The sequence below is a fragment of the Typopeltis vanoorti genome, chromosome 4, assembly GCF_054136105.1.
Source record: "Typopeltis vanoorti isolate ZY-2024b chromosome 4, IOZ_Tvanoo_1.0, whole genome shotgun sequence".
NCBI classification, from domain to species: domain Eukaryota; kingdom Metazoa; phylum Arthropoda; class Arachnida; order Uropygi; family Thelyphonidae; genus Typopeltis; species Typopeltis vanoorti.
Window position 1 is genome coordinate 9,271,833 of NC_143552.1, and position 20,194 is coordinate 9,292,026.

Here is a 20,194-nt window from a genome sequence, read left to right on the forward strand (position 1 = left end):
GCAGAAAAGAGGGGACATGATAGAAACTTTTAAGATATTAAAGGGGTTTTATAAAATTGATGCAAGTGAAAATTTTCAATATATGACAAATATTCAGAGAAATAGAGACCATCTGTGGAAGCTGTTTGTGAACCAAATTTTTTGCATGAAGAGTGGGGAATGAATGAGTCGAATAGATTTGTAGAATTTGTTGTGAGTTCCCTGACAGTGAATGGATTCAAGGAGAGGTATGATATGATTTGTATGTATGATGGTTAATTTGGATCACCCACGATGAGTCTCTGGACTCCATGGAGATGTCGTTAATAATAATAATATGTTCTTAGTTATAAGAAAATTTAAAGCAGACCGCTATGTAGTAGCTTTAAATTTTTCCAAACTTTAGGTCATGGAATGATGTTTGCTTTCTTGAGCCAAGAACATAGAGCAGGATTTCTTGATGTCTATCTTCTTTCATCCCTTTTTCTCTGCCCTTCTCCCTCTCTCTCTTTCTTTAAACTTCCACATTCCATTTTATTTTTAGCACATCAGTGCTAAATATTCAGCAGTGGTATTAGCTCCTATTATGCAAGCTAGCTCGATAATGCAGAATGTGATTTTGGACAAGCTGAAAATCTTGTTATCAACTATTCTACCCTATAATAAATTTAGTTTAATCCTTTATCCAAGTGTAAGCAAACAAAGTTTGCACCTGAAGTATCTTCAGGACTGAGGCAACTCGTAGTAAAGATGGACCAAGCTCTCATTACTCCTTGTCTCAATATCTCCCATAATGCAAAGCACATCTCCTTGCAGACATGTATAATGCTATGCATTAAGGGAAGGGCCACTACGCAGACAGGTTTTGACCTTTATTGAGGTCTCGTCAGTGGGAGCCAGACCCAGAAGTGGTTATACTAAGGTAGAAGCAATGGAGAGGTCATATTTACTTATATGGAGGTGTGCAAGGAGTGATGAGAGCTTGGTCCACCTTTACTACGAGTTGCCTCAGTCCTGAAGATGCTTCAGATGCAAATTTTGTTTGCTTACACTTGGATAAAGGATTTAACTAAATTTATTATAGTCTAGCCAAGTGGAAAATAAACTTCCAACATCTTTCTCTAAATCCAGAGTAATTTAATAATAAGGTGGTACACCTTTTGCAACTCGTATAAGTAATCCTTGTGTAGAGGCTTAAGTGCTGTGAGGACATTATGTTGGAGGTTTAATGGATTTTTTACAACACTCAAAAAGAATTAAATTAGAATTTAATACTTCCTATATTTCGTCCTAGTCACTAGGACATCTACGGGGATTACAAAAACAATTAATGTAACATGCACACAAAAACTTACAATACTAAGCCCAACCACGTGGGTGACACTAAAGTCCTATCTAGGTGGAGCGCCCTCTAAGGGCGGTAGTAGGTGGCCTGGAATGTAAGGTGGGACCTCTGGTGATGAGTGTTTCCCAAATCTTCGGAAGCTTAATGCAACTGTATTTGTTAAGATTTGGTTGGTTTCTGAGAGCTGCTGCTGCTGCTTCTAAGAAAAGTCTCCCTTTCTTGAATTTGCTGTGGTGGAGCATGGTGGTTTTCTTCCATGATACTCTGTGGGTGGTGTCCAAAACATGGTCAGCCAAGCCTGAATGGCCATAGTTGTGTTTAACGATGTACGACTTGTGTTCCTCCAGGCAGATGGATGCTGATCTGCCTGTCTGTACAAAGTATGCAAGCTTACAGGAACAGGGTACTTTGTAAACTCCAGGCAGAGAGAGAGGAGGGAGCTGATCTTTCGTAGAACGGATAAGGGTAGCAAGTTTGCGGTAGGGCTTATATGCTGTGTGTAGGTTATACTTTTTTAGTATCTTGGCTATTTTTTCCGAAGTGCCACGGATGTAGGGTATGGTGATGGCATTTTTAAAATCTTGTTGACGAGAGGGATGGGGAATGGGGGAGGAATTGATTATTTTTTTGATACTGTGTTCGCTGTAGCCATTGGAGAGGAAAGTTTTGTGTATGTGGTTAAGCTCAGTAGTGAGGGCGGTTCCACTGGAACAAAGATTGTGGGCTCTCTTGGTAAGAGTTTTAATAAATAAGTAAATATGACCTCTCCATTGCTTCTGCCTTAGTATCACCACTTCTGGGTCTGGCTCACCGGTCTGGGTAGTGGCCCTTCCCTTAATGAATAGCATTATACATATCTCCTTATATGCAAGGAGATGTGTTTTGCATTATGGGAGATACTGAGACAAGGAGTGATGAGAGCTTGGTCCACCTTTACTACGAGTTGCCTCAGTCCTGAAGATACTTGAGGCGCAACCTTTGTTTGCTTACGCTTGGATAAAGGATTAAACTAAATTTATTATAGTCTAACCAAGTGGAAAATTAACTTCTAACTATTCTACCCATTTAACTGGCAGAAATTGAAGTAGTCACATACAGCGTGGAAGATAATGTTCTTGCTTGGATGAAGGGGAACCCACTGTGCCCATGTGTATGCTTGTTAAAGGATCATCCCCTCACACTCCATCTCACATATAGCCCTTTGTGCTGTTACCAAATAAACTTTAGCATCAAAATATCATCATCAAATTCCTGATATGTGCCCTCAAGGGCTATTTAATTTCCAGGTGTACAGAATACTCATAATCTCTCAGATTGTTTGTATAGAGGTTTCTCCTCTGTACAAACATTTTCATTGTCATTTTCATTCTTCCTCTTTTTCTTTGCTCTACTTCTCTGAAATCTTTTTAAATATCCTATCTATCACTGGGATCCAACAAATTGCTGCCATGTTTGCTGTTTGGTATGACCTATGTATATCTGGAAACAGGAAACCTAATAGATTTGCACTACTTTGGCAAGATGCAGTACTGGATTGTCCATCCAGATCATCCAGCTACTGAGCTTGCCTGCAGGAATCAAAGATGTTGCATTATCTCCTTCACCATGTCCAGGGATAGGGCCCCAGGCTTGCTGTGGTGTTTATATAGTCCTGGGCATTCCACTCCCAAGTGCAGTCTTTGCTTGCCAGTCTCTGTGTTGATGAGGGCCTCTGAAATTGAACTAAACTCCTCCTGAGAATATTTTTTTTTTTTTTTCAATCTGATCCACACAAAAAAGCCACCACACCAGACCTATAGCATATTAGTGCCATGTGTGGACACGAGGAATAGAAAAAGGAGGAATCTCTTCACATTTTGCTTGAATAGCTGAGGCTTGTAATCTCTGGGGAAGGCAGAGTGGGCGAGACTGTTCCAAAAGACAGAAGTAGATGAAGGAGGAGGCAGTGAAGTTTGTTCGGCTAGTTTCAAGATGGTCTGTAAAAGTGTGTTGGTTAGCAGAGGCTCTTGTTTTAATAATTTTGGAGGAAAGTGGAGGAATAATATTAACGAATTCAGCAGAACGCTGTCCATGAAAGTATCCTTTCTTTTAGTGTTGCATGGTGATCAGCATACATTTTAGAAGTTATGGGCTTTACAACCATGTTATAAATAACTGTTTTAATTTCCAGATGTTCGACCTTCATATTAAGGTCATCATCTGGAGTATACACACACATATATACAGAGACATGCTAAATTACATTTCACATAGTATGCTGAAGAGACAGTGATTTGATCAACGGTTATTCTACTGGCCTGAACACTAGTGAAGATAAAATAAAATAAAATAAAATAAATTAACTACATCAAAGCTATATTCAATTTAAGACAATATCAGAGAAACATTCTTTCATATAAATAGTTTTATTACAGCAAAAATGTTGTCCTAATTTAACATGAGAATTGTTATATTAGATTTAAGATTCTGTATTACCTATAGTTCTATTTATAATTAACTCTTAGAGAGAAATGTTCCATGGGTAGAATATGTGCCTACCATTTGCTTGGGATTTTTAGACCATTATTATTGTTCAGATTGGGGTGGTTGATAAGAGTCTCACAGGCTTCCTTAAATTTGCATTCATACCATGTTTTGGTGTGATGTAAACAGCAGGTGCTTTTCCAGTCGATTCTGTGCAAAGTGTTCAGGGCATGATCAGAAAGGCTGGCTTTACCATACTTATTAAATTTAATGTGTTGTTTATGTTTCTTTTTTCTGATTGGAATTGCGCATCCTGTTTCTCCTATATAGGGCAAATTACAGGTGCAATAAATACGGAATACTCCAGGGTGGGCCAGCAGAGGGAGTGGATCTTTGGATGAGTTGAGTAAGCTTTTTAATTTTGCAGGAGGTTTAAAGGCAGCTTTGAGGTTGTATTTTTGTAGTATTCTATTTATTTTATCTGATGTCCCCTTTAATGTAAGGAATGGTTATAGTTTTATTGTAGTCTGGTTTATCTTTGTTTTTTATTGAGATCTTGTAGAGAATTTTGTTAATAGTGTTTGGGCTGTAACCATTTTTTAGAAAAGTATTGCTGATAACTTTAAATACATCTTTCAGTGCATGTTCATTGGGACAGATCTTCAAAGCCTTGTTTTTTAGAGTATTAATGACATCTAGTTTTTATGTTGAGTGGTGGTAGGAGTTTATGTGTATATATTGACCAGTATGTGTCAGTTTTCGGTAAACAGAGAAGGAAAGACTGCCAGAAGGCATGTGACAAGTGTATCTAGAAATGGAAGTGTGTTCTGTTTTTCAATCTAAATTGTGAACTGTATGCATTTGTGTTGTTTGTATAGGTGGCTAAGGAAAATGTCTGGGCCATGGAGCCAGATCGTGAAAATATCATCAACATCCTATCAGACAAAAAGGAACATTAACAACACATTAAATATAATAACTATGGTGAAGCTGGCCTTTCTGATCATGCCCTGAACACTTTACATAGAATTGACTGGAAAAGCATCAGTTGTTTACATCACACCAAAACATGCTATGAACACAAATTTAAGGAAGCCTGTGAATTCTTGTCAACCACCCCAATCTGAACAATAATGATGGTCTAAAAATCCCAAGCATATGGAAGGCACATATTCTACCCATGGAACCTTTCTCCCTAAGAGTTACTATAAACAGACTGTAGATAATCCAGAATCCTAAATCTAATATAGCAATTGTGATGTTAAAAATAGGACATCATTGTTACTGGAAGAAAACTATCTATAAGAAAGAATGTGTATCTCATGTTATCTTAAATAGAATTTAGCTTTGATGTAGTTTCTAAATAATTAATTTGTAGTTTTATCTGTATTTTTTTGGGTGCTTAAGGGTCAAAGCTGTATAACTGAGAGAAGACCTCCACATAGCCTTTAAAGGAATGCGGAGAACTGACCAGGGCTTCTGATCTAATGTCCAATCCTCACCTTCTCGTGGTCTGGGGGCATCGCCCAGTTAAACAAGGCCCCCGTTGTTTTCGCCAGGGAGCCAGGGTGAACAGCGAAAAGTCAGCTACTGGCAATCATTCTTAGGAACAAATCTGAAAACAAACCCCAACTCAACATCACCAGAGTTAAAAATCGGTACTATCAACGTAAGAAATGGAGCTAGCTGAGGAATTAGATAAGTACCAGATCGACATAATAGAGGTGACTGAAACAAAAATGACCAAAACTGGTGAGATCTTTCTGAGCAATAAATACAAAATGTTATATTCAGACAATGACAGTCAAGGAAAAGAAGGAGTAGCCATAGTATTCAATACAAAATACGAGGCTAATCTTCTTGAATGGCAGTCAGTCTCAAGTAGAGTAATGTAGGCAAATATGAGAATGGGGAACTGGAAAATGAGACTTATTTGTGCCTATGGTCCCACAGAAGGTTCTACTAAGGTAGAAGTGGAGGAATTTTTTCAGGCTTTAGAAAAAGCAACTGACACAATGAAAAAGGAAAAGTTGGTCCTTGTTGGGGGATCTAAATAGCAGAGTAGGAAAGGATTGTGAGACATACAAAAATATTTTGGGAAAATTTGGAGAAAAGAGCAAAGCTAATAATAATGGCAAATATCTGTTGGATTTCTGCTCAGGACATTGACTGGTTATTACTAACACCATGTTCCAACATAAAAATGTGCACAAATTCACATGGCTAGGAATAAGAAAAGTCTCATTGACTATGTTATTGTTGATAGTGATGTTTTCAAATCCCTGGTGCAGGACACCAGAGTGTACAGAGGATTTGAAATTGGAAGTGATCACTATTTAGTCTTGTGCAGGATATAATTGAATTTCATATTGAAAAGAATAACATGTAAGAAAGTTTTAAAGCGAATAAAAGTTGAGCAGCTCTCAGATGTGAACTGTAGACTAAACTACACAAAGATTATTGAAGAAAAAAATGAAAGAGTTTGAGAACAGGAATCGCACCTTGGAGATTCAGTGGCAAACTCTGAAGAAAACATTGATTGATTCTGCCAGAGAGGCATGTGGTGAGGTTATCTGCAAGAATAAAAAAAATCAGTACTCCCTGGTGGAAGTGAAAGAGGCAGTGAAGGAAAAGAAGAAAGCATATCAAAAGTTCCTGTCAAATAAGTCAGCTTGTGCTCTTAGAGAATACAGAGACAAATGCAAAAATGCTAAACACTGTGTAAAACTAGCTAAACAAAAGTCATGGGAGGATTTTGGCAAAAATATAGAAAATAAATATCAAGAAGGTGGCAAAATATTCTGGAGGTTGTTGAAGAAACTTAGACATGGAGGAAAGAGTGCTGTAAAAGGAGTTAGAGATGATAAAGGTGACAGGAAAACGGGAGAAAAAGATATCCTTGAAGTATGGAGTAATTACTTTGAAAAACTGCTAAATGAAACAAGCAGTGATGACAGCACAGTGGTAAAAAACACTGACCAGGCATGCAGTCAGGAATACATATCCATACTTGAAGTAGAAAAAGCCATCAAAGGCTTGAAATGTGGAAAGGCAGCAGGAGTAGATGATATTCGACCAGAAATGCTGAAGTATGGTGGTATAAGAGTCTTACAGTGGCTGCACTGCATAGCTCAGAAAGCCTGGACAGAGGGACGAATTCCCGATGATTAGAGTAGAGCTCTCATAGTACCCATATATATCTCTGAACTTATATGAAATTATCATATGTTCATTCAAGTAAGAAATTATGACAAAAGACTCCTAATCTTGCATTGCTAACAGTAATTTAGATTTTGATTTAATTTGTTTCCTATAATTTTAATGAATATTTATCTTCTAACTTAGTGCAGTTTAATCCAAGAAATGTTAATTTTCATATGTAAACAATTCTTATCACACTCAACATTTTTCATTGTTGTCTCTGATCTAGCAGCTGTGATCTAAATCTTAAGATAATTAAACATTTATTACAGGCATTTTTGGAATCGTACAACCCACCTTTAGATCCATGTGAATCCTTTGCTGTTCAGATATCTCTTTGTTTAGAATGGTAGGTTAATTGTAATTCTGTTATGCTAACATTAAATGCAGTTTTAATAAATTCCATAAGTTAATTTGGTTTTCTTTCTTTTAAATACAAGTAAAAAAAAAATATATTTATTGATTGATGTGACACTGTTTTTCAGCTATGTAATGAATTCTGTTCATCAGAAAATATATCCTCCTGTAAAAGAAAAGTGTTCTTTTGAAGATAAAGCTCTGACTAATAGATTGCAAGCTCTTTATAATTTGGGACTAACAGCAGATCAGCTTGGACTTGGAAGTCACTTCTGTTGTCCTACTCCTAATGCTGTAAGTAATTTGTAATTTCTTCTTGTTCTTCTACCTTTCACTTTATTATGCAGCTAATTGATAATGAATTGTGCAAAACAAGAAATGAACCAGATCAACTTATATAAACTCAATTTCTTTGTTTTTTTGCACTGTATCACATGATTAATAACTTATGAGATTATAACACATGTTGTTGCAAGTCCCAGCTGGTCGTCTGCAGTTTTCAAGTCAAATTTAAAATATATCTGTATAACCTAAGCAAAAACTTTAAGTGGGTAGTTTTGCCTTAGGAGACTTCTGGAATAGCAACAGACAATCTTACAGATATATAAAGTATGACATTATGTTGGTTGGAATCAGGTCACTGCCAGAGCCATAGTTTGTTGCACTCCTTTTCTTTTTCAATCTGCCTTGTTCCTAGAATAAAGAAAAAAAAATTCAGAAACAATACAAATGCTTAACCAATACAAAAGGACCTCTAAGCACACATTCACTGCACAAATAGTCATATATAAATCTTGACTTTGCTTGATCAACGATTATTTTACTTTTCTTTTTGTGTGCACATGTGCCACACACATAAACACAGAGTATAATTGGTGGCTTTTACTCTAATCTCACATAAGATACCACAGTTTATTTTATTTATTCGTATGGGGTTTCCCCATTCCTTGACTGCCCCTTAGGTCTAGTTGAGCCCTCCTAGTGAGGGGTTAAGTATGTATTTTATGACTGTATATCCATGTGTGTTCACAGGCCTGTTTGCTTGTTCTGAGAGACAAAAAAACCTGAGTTTCTGGGGGGAAAAACCCCCTCTCTATCTCCATATGAGACCAGCTAACTCAATTTTAGTCAGAAGAGACTAGATAAAGGTTCCACACATCATGAATGGAAACCAAACCCAGGTCTTTCTGACCAAAGGGCTTTGTCTATACCAACTGAGCTACAGAGGCTCAGATACCACAGTATGCATGATATAGATTATATACAAGAAAATTAAAAAGGTCTTATTTTACAAAGATAAGCACTTATACCTACCCAACATGGAGGCTAATTAGATTTGCAGTTCATTTCATGTACACTGAGGATATTTAGTTGACAACACCATCTGGTGTTGATTTCTAGAAGGTTTTTTTTGCAATCCAGTACAGAATTTCAGTTTTTTTTCCAGTCTGACACACACACACTATAGGTTTCAGAACCAATACAGTATTAGTGAACAGGGATTAGGAGAAAAGGAATTTATTGAAAGGTAGATAGACAGTATGAAAGAAGAAGAGGAGGAGGGGAATTGGACTGTAAAAGGATATTGCCACTTATGTTAAAAGTCAAGTAGAAATGGATGAATAAAATAGCAGACTAGTAGAAATAGATGTCTAGTAGAAATAGACCAGTAGAAATAGAAGTCGATTGAGGAAGGAAATGGATTTTATTCAATTATTAAGGGGTGTGATAGCTGGTAATAGCATCTCAGAATTTGACTGTAATGAATATGACCATGTTACCACCTATTGGTGAGAGTGATCATAAGGTCTTGACCTGGGAGGTGGCTAAAGGTGTGGAATTTTCGATTAGGACAGGATATATGTGGAATTACCATGCTGGAGTATGACAAGCTTAGGAGATTGCTTGGATCAGTGCCATGGCATGTACAACTGCAAGGGCTGGACGTCGATAGAGCATGGGAAGTGGTCAAGGAGCATTTACAGAAGGTTATGGCTGATTGTATACCTAGGGTCGGAATAGTAAAACAAGTAGGGGTTAAATGGATGAATAACACCATTAAGCTTGAGCTGCAAAAAAAGAAACAACTGTGGAGGGAATTTAAAGAAAGGGGTGACCTGCAGGCCAGAAGGGTAACGAGTGTGGTAAAAAAAGCAAAAGCGGATTATGAAAGGAAACTAGCAATGCAAGCAAAAGAGAATCCCAAACAGTTCTTTCAATATCCTGCAAGCAAGAAAAAAACTGTACACAGCAAAATGATTTTAAGGAATGACGATGGTAAGGAGGTCACTGAATCAGTCGATATAGTGGAGTTACTGAGTGCGCACTTTGCAAAAATATATCATCCAGGTGGTGACATTGAATAAATGAAGGAACCATTAGTTTATACGGGAATTGTGATGAATGAAGTGGAGGTGAATAGTCTGTTACAGAACCTTAATGTGAATACATCTATGGGATTGGATGGTATACCGGCACGGGTCTTGCGTGAAGTGGCTAAGGAATTATCAGTGCCCTTGACCGTGTTGTTTAATCTGAGTCTCGGGTCTGGTTTAGTCCCGAAGGTGCGGAAAGAGGGGAAAATAGTTTCACTGCATAAAGGAGGATCCAAGACTACGGTTGCAAATTACCGACCGATCAGCATATCAGGAGTCGTTGTCAAGGTCTTGGAGAAAGTAGTCAAGGGAAAAATACAGGAATGGATTGATGAAAATGAGATACTGTACAGGGGAAAGCATAGCTTTGTGAAGGGTAGATCATGCCTCAGTAACTTGCTCAAGTTTTATAACAAGGTGACAGCTGAACTGGATAAGGGTAATGGGTTTACAGTGATACTGCTGGACCTGGCAAAAGGCATTTGACAGGATACCACATGGAATTCTAATCCGTAAACTACAACATATGGGAATGGATATAGGGTTGGTGAGATGGATAGGTGGGTGGTCGATGGAGAGAGATATCAAAGAGTAGTTTATTCAGGAGTAGAGTCCAAAAGACGGCCTGTGACTAGTGGTGTGCCGCAGGGTTCTGTTCTTGGACCACTGCTGTTTAATCTGTTCATTAACGATATAGGGAAGGATCTAAGTCGAACAGTTCATTTGTTCACTGATGATGCAAAGTTGGGTAGGGCGATAGTGAATGCAGAAGATGTCAAAATTTTGCAGGATAACTTGGATAGATTGGAGTTCTGGGCTAAGGAGAATGGATGTCAATTTAATGTGACAAAATGTAAGGTTATGCATTTTGGGGTGAAAAGATTAGCAGCAGTATACCACATTAGTGGAACTGTACTCCAGGAGATTGATGAGGCCAGGGACTTGGGAGTGTTGGTGGATAGGGAGATGAAGTTTAGCGGGCACATTGCAAAAGTAGCTAAATCAGCTCATCAACTCACTTGGTTGTTGAAAAATACCTTGACGAGCAGAGACAAGCAAGTTATTGTACCTCTGTACCGAGCCTTGATAAGACCTCATCTCGACTACTGTGCCCAGATTTGGTCACCTCGGTTCCTTCTTGATGGGGGAGGTTGGTTGAGAGGAGCCAGAGGCGAGTGACCAAGATGATAGCAGGTCTGTGGAATGAACCTTATGAGAACAGGTTGAGGATTTGTGGGTTGCAGAAACTAGTTGATATGCAGAAAAGGGGAGATATGATTGAGACATTCAAATTGCTAAAGGGATTCTATAGGATTAATTCAGAGGATATTTTTGAGATCAGGACTGGTGGTGGGAGAACTAGGGGACACCTATGGAAGCAGGGCAAGAGTGTGATTAGCAGGGGTGTTAGAGCTTGGTTCTTTACTTTTAGATTGTTGAATGAGTGGAATAAGCTGCCAGAGCCTGTTGTGGGTGCTATGATGGTGAGCGAGTTCAAGGCAAGGTATGATAGATACTGTGAGAATGTCGTATAGTTGTGTGGACATGATGTTTAGGGCCTCCCTCGATGAGTCTAAGGACTACCTGGAGTCGCCCGAAATAATAATAATAATAATAATGTCAATTCAGTGGAACTTTACCCATGAAAGTAGATGTGGCAGAAACAGGCCATCTCTGAAATAACCATTGGGATGAGTATTTAAAAGAGGAATCAATTAGCTAAATTCTTCTCTTTCTGGACATCACCAAGCATTTTTATAAGAATATTTAGTCAAATTTTATGAACATTTGACATATATTACTTAATTATTTTAAACTCTTTTTATTATACTTGGCAAACTCAAAGATATTTGAAACTTTTTTTTACCCACAACTTAGTTAAATTTATTGGAAGATAGGCTTGAAATATTAAATAAATTACACGCCTTTAGGTTTGATTGCATTACATTTACTGTTTATTCTGCAGGATGTGGATTCAAACATTAAATTGGGAAATCTGATGTCACAATATATTTGAATAAAAACGAAATTTGTTTTAAATTATAAAGAATTAAGAATTAACCCTTAATTTATCAATATTAAATGATGAGATTATTGCATTACATGCTTAATATTATTATTATCTGAGACCTCCAGGGAGTCTAGTATTCATCAGGGTAGGCCATAGATCACCCACGTCATCTGTCGTACCTTCTCTTAAACTCGTTTACACTGGATGCACTCACTACTTCAACAGGCAAACTACCCTGCAGTTACTGTTCTGTGAGCAAAATTGAGTTCTCACACATTAAGCCCACACACAAATTTAACTTCCATGTATGCTTCCTTGTTCACATGACAAAATTTTTCATCAGTTGATAACCTATAACACCTTTTCAGAAATGTATAGACTTCTATCATATCACCTATCTTTCTCATATTTACTATTATCTGCAGTTCACAATCTCCTTGCGATCTACATTCCATAATCTCAATGTCATCTTTCTTACTCTTCTTTGCATCCTTTCCACAGTTTCTTTATCTGCTCTGAACCCAGGAGGCCATATCTGCACAACGTATTCCAGATGCAGTAATATCAAGGCCTTGTAAAGAGGCAAATTGACTTTTTTATCCTTACATGCCAATGTTTGTTTCAACATTGCAATTATCCTCTGAATTGATTTGCAGTTTTTTGCTATGTGACCTTTGAAATTCAGATAAATATACAGCTCACTCTCTTTTTACACAGCTTTTTTTTTAACACAATTTCGAAATAACATGGTTTAGGAAAAAAAGCAATTCTATTTTTACACTGTATATTTTGATCTAACACGGTTCAAATGGGGCTTATTTTTAAAATTTCTGTTTGAATTCCATTCTGTTAAACAACAGGATATTTCCATTATAATTATCATTTTGGAGAACATTTGTCTACACTACAGAATGTAGACAAATGCCAAGTAGAACTTATATAGCAAAATCACAAAAAAGTGTTGGTGGCTTTAAAGCAGCTAATGAGCGTGTGACTATTATTTTTCAGCAATGCTTCAGGATATCATATGTTAAAACCATTACTCATTAATCGATCCCTAAGAATGAAAGGTGTGGATTTTAACACGTTACCAGTGCACCAGAAGGCAAAAAAAGGTTGCAAAAGAAATTTTGAATGAATGGTTCCATCAATGTTTTGTTCCAGAAGTTAAATGCTATTTGATGGGGAAAAAATCTGGATTTTAAAGTTTTATTGATTATAGACAATGCGCATGGCCACCCTGTTTTATAACACCCGAATGTGGAATTTTGTTTTCTGCCACCTAATACAACATCCTTAATACAGCCACTAGACCAAGGTGTGATCGCTACCTTCGAAACTTACTGTATAAGGAGAACATTCCAATACATTTTGGATAAATTAGATAAGGATAATTTATGAACAGTTATTGATGTGAGGAAGAAATTTTCTATTTTGGATTGCATCAAATATGCTAAGTTGGCGTTATCAGAATTGAAACCATCAACTTTAAACGCATGCTGGAAAGCTACATGGCCAAAATGTGTGAAAAAGAAAAAACACTGTACAGTTGCATACAACTGAATATTCCAGTGTCATCAGATTTGCTCATGCAGTTGGTGGAGAAAGATTGGATGATTTTTCATCTGCAGATATTGAAGAATTGATGGTTGAACCAGGCTGTTAGTGATGATGAAATAATAGAAGCTGTCCTTGAGAATCTCAATGAAAAAGAAAAAAATGATGATGATGAAGAGATTCTACTCACTGCAGAATTAATTAAAGGAGGACTTCAAATTGCTATTAAAATTGCAAAGTCATTTTTCTTACACATGATTCAAATACTGAAAGAGCTGAATAGTTTAAACGTGAACTGAAGTCATGTATGGTGTGATGTGTATAATTATACAAAGATCTAGTCAAAATAGGATTGCAATGATTGAAAAAATTGTAAAAAATTAAAAAAAAAATTGATGAAAATGTTTCGCCATGCAGTATGAACAGGATGGCCAAATTGTTTCAAGTGATGGAAGTGATTTAGTTCCATTCTCACACAATAGAATGAGGCTACTTTTAGAAAGTGATATCAAATAAAATTTAACTAATAACCATATGCACGGGTGTATTTTGACCTTTTTTGATTTCTGTTTTATTAGTGACACACTATTTTCTTTAAGAGATGCATATATATATGTGTGTGTGTGTGTGTGTGTGTGTGTGTGTGTGTGTGTGTGTGTGTGTGTGTGTGTTTTGTTTGAAAATAACTTATTGTTCATATCGGGTTTTTGTATCTGGAACCATTCTTCTATTTTTTCATATGCACTATCTTTTTTTTTTACACGGTTTTCATTTACAGAATTTTTTCTGGAACCAATCTACCATATAAATGTAGAATTGGGTGTAATCTAAACAAAAATTAATTCATGTTATAGTGGATATGGAAAAGACAAATGAATATCAAAAACCTTTAGGCCTAGCATTTATTGATTTTGAAAAGGTATTTGATTGAATCTCAACATTAGCTATTTTAGAAGCTCTTAAAAATCAAGGAATTGAAAAAACTTACACATATATATATATATATAAATTCAACTGCAGCTGTAAACTCAGGAGCAAATCTGAATTTTTCTATAAAAAAGAGAGTTAGACAGGGAGATGCCATTTCACCTAAATTATTTATAACAGCCCTAGAAGAAATTTTTAAAAATCTGGATTGAAAAAAATAGAGGAATTATGGTAAATGGGAAAGAACTAAATCACTTATGATTCATTGATGACATTGCTCTTTTAGGAAACTGCAGAAGAATTTCAGCAAATGATCAGAGAATTGAATGCTGAAAGTAAAAAGAAAAGATTAAATATAAACAAAGACAAAACAAAAATAAAATATAATGAATACATGACTAAAAAGCCAGTACAAAGGGAACATCAGGAAAATGATATAATAACTTCCAATGTTTACCTAGTACAAAAAGTACATAATCATAATTTCTTCTTCACATAGTAGAGAATATGAAGAAGAAATTATATGTAGAATTCAACTTGGTTGGATAGTCTTCGGAAAACACCGTGAAGCACTCAAAGGAAACATCCTAGTCTGCCTTAAAAGAAAAACATTTGACAGTTGTATACCTCCAGTCATGATATATGGAAGTGAAACATGGACTTTGACAAAAGATAATTGAGCACCAAGTTGAGAATTACCCAGAGGAAAATGGAAAGATCATTACTTGATATTACTATTCTAGAGATAGAAGTCACAATACTTGGATCAGGGCTCAGACTAAGGTACTCAGAAAATTGAAGATCCAAATGGCAATGGATAGGTCATGTTGCAAGATATGACACTCAGAAATCAACAGAAGTTGATATATGAAAGAGATAGCTGGAATTCAGTAGCACAGAAAAGCTCAGGATAGAAAAATTGGAGAACTTTCAGAGACCCCTTTGTCCAACAGTGCACAAAATATCCCAGAGATGGAAAGAGAGTTGCAGGAAGACCAAAAAGATGGTGGGAGGATGAGATTAATGAGATAGCCGGAATTCAGTGATATAGAAAAGCTCAGGATAGAAATTATTGGAGAACTTTCAGAGAGACCTTTGTCCAGCAGTGCATAGAAATGGCTGATGATGATTATTATTATAATGGATATATGTCTACCAAGTAATGTTTTAACTTATTTTGATGCAAGTCTCTCTCTCTCTTCCCTCCCTCCCTCCCTCTATATACACACACATTATCCCTAAAACACTCGGCATTGTTTGACTTAAAAGCTATTGAAAACATGAAGAAGGATTATGAAAAAAAACTCAATCAAAAACTAGACTTAATAAATATATTTGAAGAAGAAGACATAAATAAAATAAGCAAAAAACCTAACTGAAGTAATAATCTCAGAAGCCAATGAATTCAAATGCAACAAACATCAAAAAGACCATAAACTTCCAGAGGAAACCTTACAACTACTAAAAGAGACGAAATATGAAACAAGACAAAAACTTAATTTTTAAAATAGAATATGCAGAACTATGCAAAACAATAAGGGATAAGATGAGAAATTAAATAATATCTTATAACATCTTAAAAAAAATGAAAGAAATAATTTAAAACAATAAAAATATGAAAATACTAAGAAAACATTTATCAGTTGGCAAAAGTCAAATAACTGCAATAAAAGATAAGAATGGAACTACAATGAGGAACCAAAAATAAATCCTAAGCAGGCTAGAAGAATTTTATAAAGAACTCTATAGTGATCCTTCAATAGATAAATCAAATGTAAATAACTCTTCTACATCGCATATAGAATTCATTCTCCCCATTCACTTCAGATGAAACAAAAAAAAGCATTAAAACAAATGGAAAATGTCCTGGTGAAGACCTAATTCACGTAGAATTAATTAAATGGTGAGGAAACAATAATTCACCATGTCACAAACTTACTAAATCTATGCCTAGAAGAGAGGAAGATACCAGGAAACTGGAAAAATGCTACTCTGATACTGTTATTTAAAAAAGGGGACAAAGAAGAAGTAAAGAACTATAGACCAATTAGTATTTTCTCTAATCTGTACAAAATTCTTACAAAAGTAATAACAAACAGGTTAAACCCCTCTTCTAGACTCAAATCAACCAGCAGAACAAGTAGGATTCCATAAAGACTTTAACACAATTGATCATATTCATGCAGTAAAACAAATAATAGAAAAAGCAGAAGAAAACCAATTGTCTCTCTGTTTAGTCTTGAAAAAGCATTTGATTCCATCAAAACTAAACGCAATAATCAAAGCATTCCAAAAATCAGGGAGTTCATGGAGAATATATGGAACTCCTCCAGGAAATATACCACATTGCAACAGCAACAATCCAACTTCACACCAGTAGCAATAAAATATCAGTTGAAAAAGGTGTCTGACAAGGAGACTCTCTATCACCCAAAACGTTTACATGAGATCTTCAAGAAATATTTAATAATATAAACTGGGCAAACCTTGGTATAAAAATTAATAACAGAAACTTAACACACCTAAGATATGCAGATGATATCATAATTTTTGCAAACACTTCAGAAGACCTTAATATAATAATAGAAGACTTATATCATGAAAGTAGAAAAGTCGGTCTAAAAATAAACAGAGAAAAAACTAAAATCATGTTTAATCATTTTGTAACACCAAAAAATATAATATTAGAAAATAATTTCTTGGAAAGGGTCTCTTCATATACACATACTTAGGTCATCTCATTGATCTAAACTGTGGACTCCAAAAGGAAATAAATAGGAGAGTTCAACTTGCCTAGAGTACATTCAGAAAATTGAAAAGCATTTTTCAAAACAATGATGTTCTGCTCTGTTTTAAAAGAAGATATTTAACCAGTGTATACTTCCAGTCATCACATATGGTTGTGAAACTTGGTCTCTAACAAAAGCACTGGCAAATAAACTAACAACAACTCAAAGAAAAATGGAGAGGTTGATGCCAGGCTTCACATTAAAAGATAATAAGTGAACCATTTGGATAAGAAGCCAGACTCACATGACTGACATCATTCTTCACCATAAGCAACTAAAATGGAAATGGGCCGGACATCTATCCACAAGAGAAGATGAGCGATGGACCACCATACTAACTGGATTCCAAAAGAAAGGAAACGAGACCAAGGACGTCCTGAAAGAAGGCGGAGTGATGAATTGTCAAATTTTGTTGGGGAAAATTGGTCATCCATTGCGAAGAACAGAGAAAGGTGAAGGTGGAAAGAACTAGAGGAGGCCTTTATCCAGCAGTGGATAGAAAATGGCTGAAAAGAAGAAAAAGAAGATCCACGCACCAACATTATCACCAACAATATTTTTATAAATTTCTTTAAATAGCAATAGAAGAAAATATTTACATCCAAATTTATGAACTTCCTTATCCTGAAAGGATGAGGAAGTCATTTCGCCTCTTTATAAGGCTTTTATAAGACCACACCTGGATTATTGTGCACAGATTTGGTCTCCCAGATTCCAATGAAGAAGTTGTGTGAAAGGGTACAAAGAAGAGTTACAAAGATTATATCCAGATTATGGGATTTAGATTATGAGGACAGATTGCGAGTACGTAGGTTACAGACTGGTTAATAGGAGACAGAGGGGGTGATATGATCGAGATCTATAAACCTTTGAATAGGTGTTATAGGATATCGTCTGATGAAATTTTCCATTATATGGAAGGTGAGGAGAGAACATGGGGCATCCATGGAAGTTAAGTTTGTACACAGTCAAGAAAGGGGTAAGAGCTAGGTTTTTCTCTCACAGAGCAGTGAGTGAATGGAATAGTTTGCCTTTAGGGAGAGTAAGTGCATCTAGTGTGAATGAATTTAAGGAAAGATATGACAGCTGGTTTGGGTGATTTATTATCTGAGACCTCCAGGGAGTCCTTGACTCCCTGGAGGTCTCAGATAATAATAAAAATCCTGTGAATTTCGATGGCACACATTCAGCCCACTTAAGTTCTCCAGCAAACCCTTACTCTAGGACTCGAAGTTGTAATAATTTTAGCCCTTATTGACGACCATCTTTACTCTTCTGTTGTAATGTATGCGAGTAATTATGTGAGAGCATGTTGCTCTCTCTAGCTTAATATATCTCTTAATGATTTGTAACCAAACAAATAATAATAATGACCCTGGCTTTGATTTTTAATGTTTTTTTTTCCCCCACCAGAAGTCAGGCCAGTAGTGTTAATGAATGACCAAATTACTGTGACTTTAGCATACGATGTAGATTGTAACATAGCTTTTCTTTGTATATATGTGTATACTCCATGTGATAACCTTGATATGAAGGTCGAAAAGTCAGGTGATTATTTTTGTTTATATTAAATGGAAGTTTTACTATAACACAATAGTTTCCATAATTGTTTAATAATGAATACTAATCACCATGTAACTCTGAAGGAAAGAATAATAGATGAACTTAATGATTATAGTCAGAGACTAAATTTCACTCTAGAATTTGAACATGAAAAATTATAAATTTTCTAAATTTAATTACACTAATCATCATAAATCCAACCTCGTTGGGAAAGTGATTTTAACTTTTTTACCTCATAAAACAAATCAACAACACCCTACACACCTTAAAAAATCAAAACAAGATAGACAAAACCGCAATGAAAAACACAACACCACGCACCACACGACCCCCCCCCCCCATATGTTCGGGAACATCAGAACCCACAAAGATGGTTACCCGATATGGCCTATAGTCTCCTTCAAGAACCACCACAGCACCATTATCAAAGTTCGTAGCTAAACTCATCAAACCTTTACTTACAACATCAAACTGTATGATAAAAAATATGGACGACCTATTCCAGAAAAAATAAATAACTTTACTTTATCCCAGGAAGCCGTCCTCACCTCATTGGATGTAACTTCATTATGCTCTAATATGGACGTCCCCAGAACATTAGACATCGTACACACACTACTCGCAGAGGACCACGCACGCACAAAATTAACACCCAATGACATCATAAACTTGATCAAACTCATAATGTCAGCTAACTTCTTTAAGTTCAACAACAACATATATGTTCAAATTTTTGGTCTCCCTATGGGCCAAAACATCAGTGGACAACTAGTGGAATTATTCCTGGCACACATAGAATCCCCCCCCCCCCCCCGGCATCACCTTTTATGGCAGATATGTGGACGACATTCTATGCATTGGCGAACCTACACACACATCACCACCTTACAATCATCCCTTAACAATTACAGCAACAGGCTAAAATTTACCATGGAAACTGAACAGAACAAATCCATCAATTTTTTAAACTTGACATTAATCAGAACTAACAACGAAATAGCCATGAAAATATACCACAAACCCACACATATCGGAAGCAGTTTGTACCTTCCATATTCAGTTAAAAAAATCGGTCATTCTATCACAATTCATAAATGCTTACAAATTCTCAACTAACCGTAATTATCTCAACACGGAATTAAAGAATTTAACACAGATTTTTAAAAATTGCAACTATCCCACACAACTAATAAATTATTGCAAACAGAACAACAAAAACCCATCAAAACAACCCTACAACCAAAACAGACTTTCCAACATGTAAAATTATCAAACTGCCATATATACAAAACACATACAAACCCTACAAATACATTTTCAAACTCACTGACTATAAGCTAGTATTCACCACGAACCAAAAATTAGCAACTCTCCTAAAACCCACTAAATCTCTCACACGCAAAGAAATGTTAGAACACCACAATGTAGTCTAGAAATTTCCATGTCAAAAAGACTGTGATATCACCTACACAGGTTCTATCATCAGGTCTTTATGGGCTAACTACAAGAACCCTTCTGTGACTGTAACATCCCTATTCCAGAACATTTAAACACAAAAAAACGACATCAAAAAAGAAAAATAAAATACAGAGTACAGGGAAGACAGAAATAGCAGTTCACACCCTTG

At 36.0% G+C, this 20,194-nt stretch overlaps 1 protein-coding gene across 2 annotated transcripts in view; it reads left to right on the plus strand.

Annotated features, from left to right (window-relative positions):
- The window catches only part of LOC150107094 (ankyrin repeat domain-containing protein 27-like), a 515,355-nt gene that overhangs the window by 241,324 nt on the left and 253,837 nt on the right, over nucleotides 1-20,194 (plus strand). For both annotated transcript variants that reach the window (XM_090390995.1, XM_090390996.1), the window contains 2 exons: nucleotides 7,261-7,337; nucleotides 7,474-7,639. In XM_090390995.1, coding sequence (XP_090247121.1) covers nucleotides 7,261-7,337; nucleotides 7,474-7,639 — 243 coding nt within the window. The remainder of the gene's footprint in view (nucleotides 1-7,260; nucleotides 7,338-7,473; nucleotides 7,640-20,194) is intronic.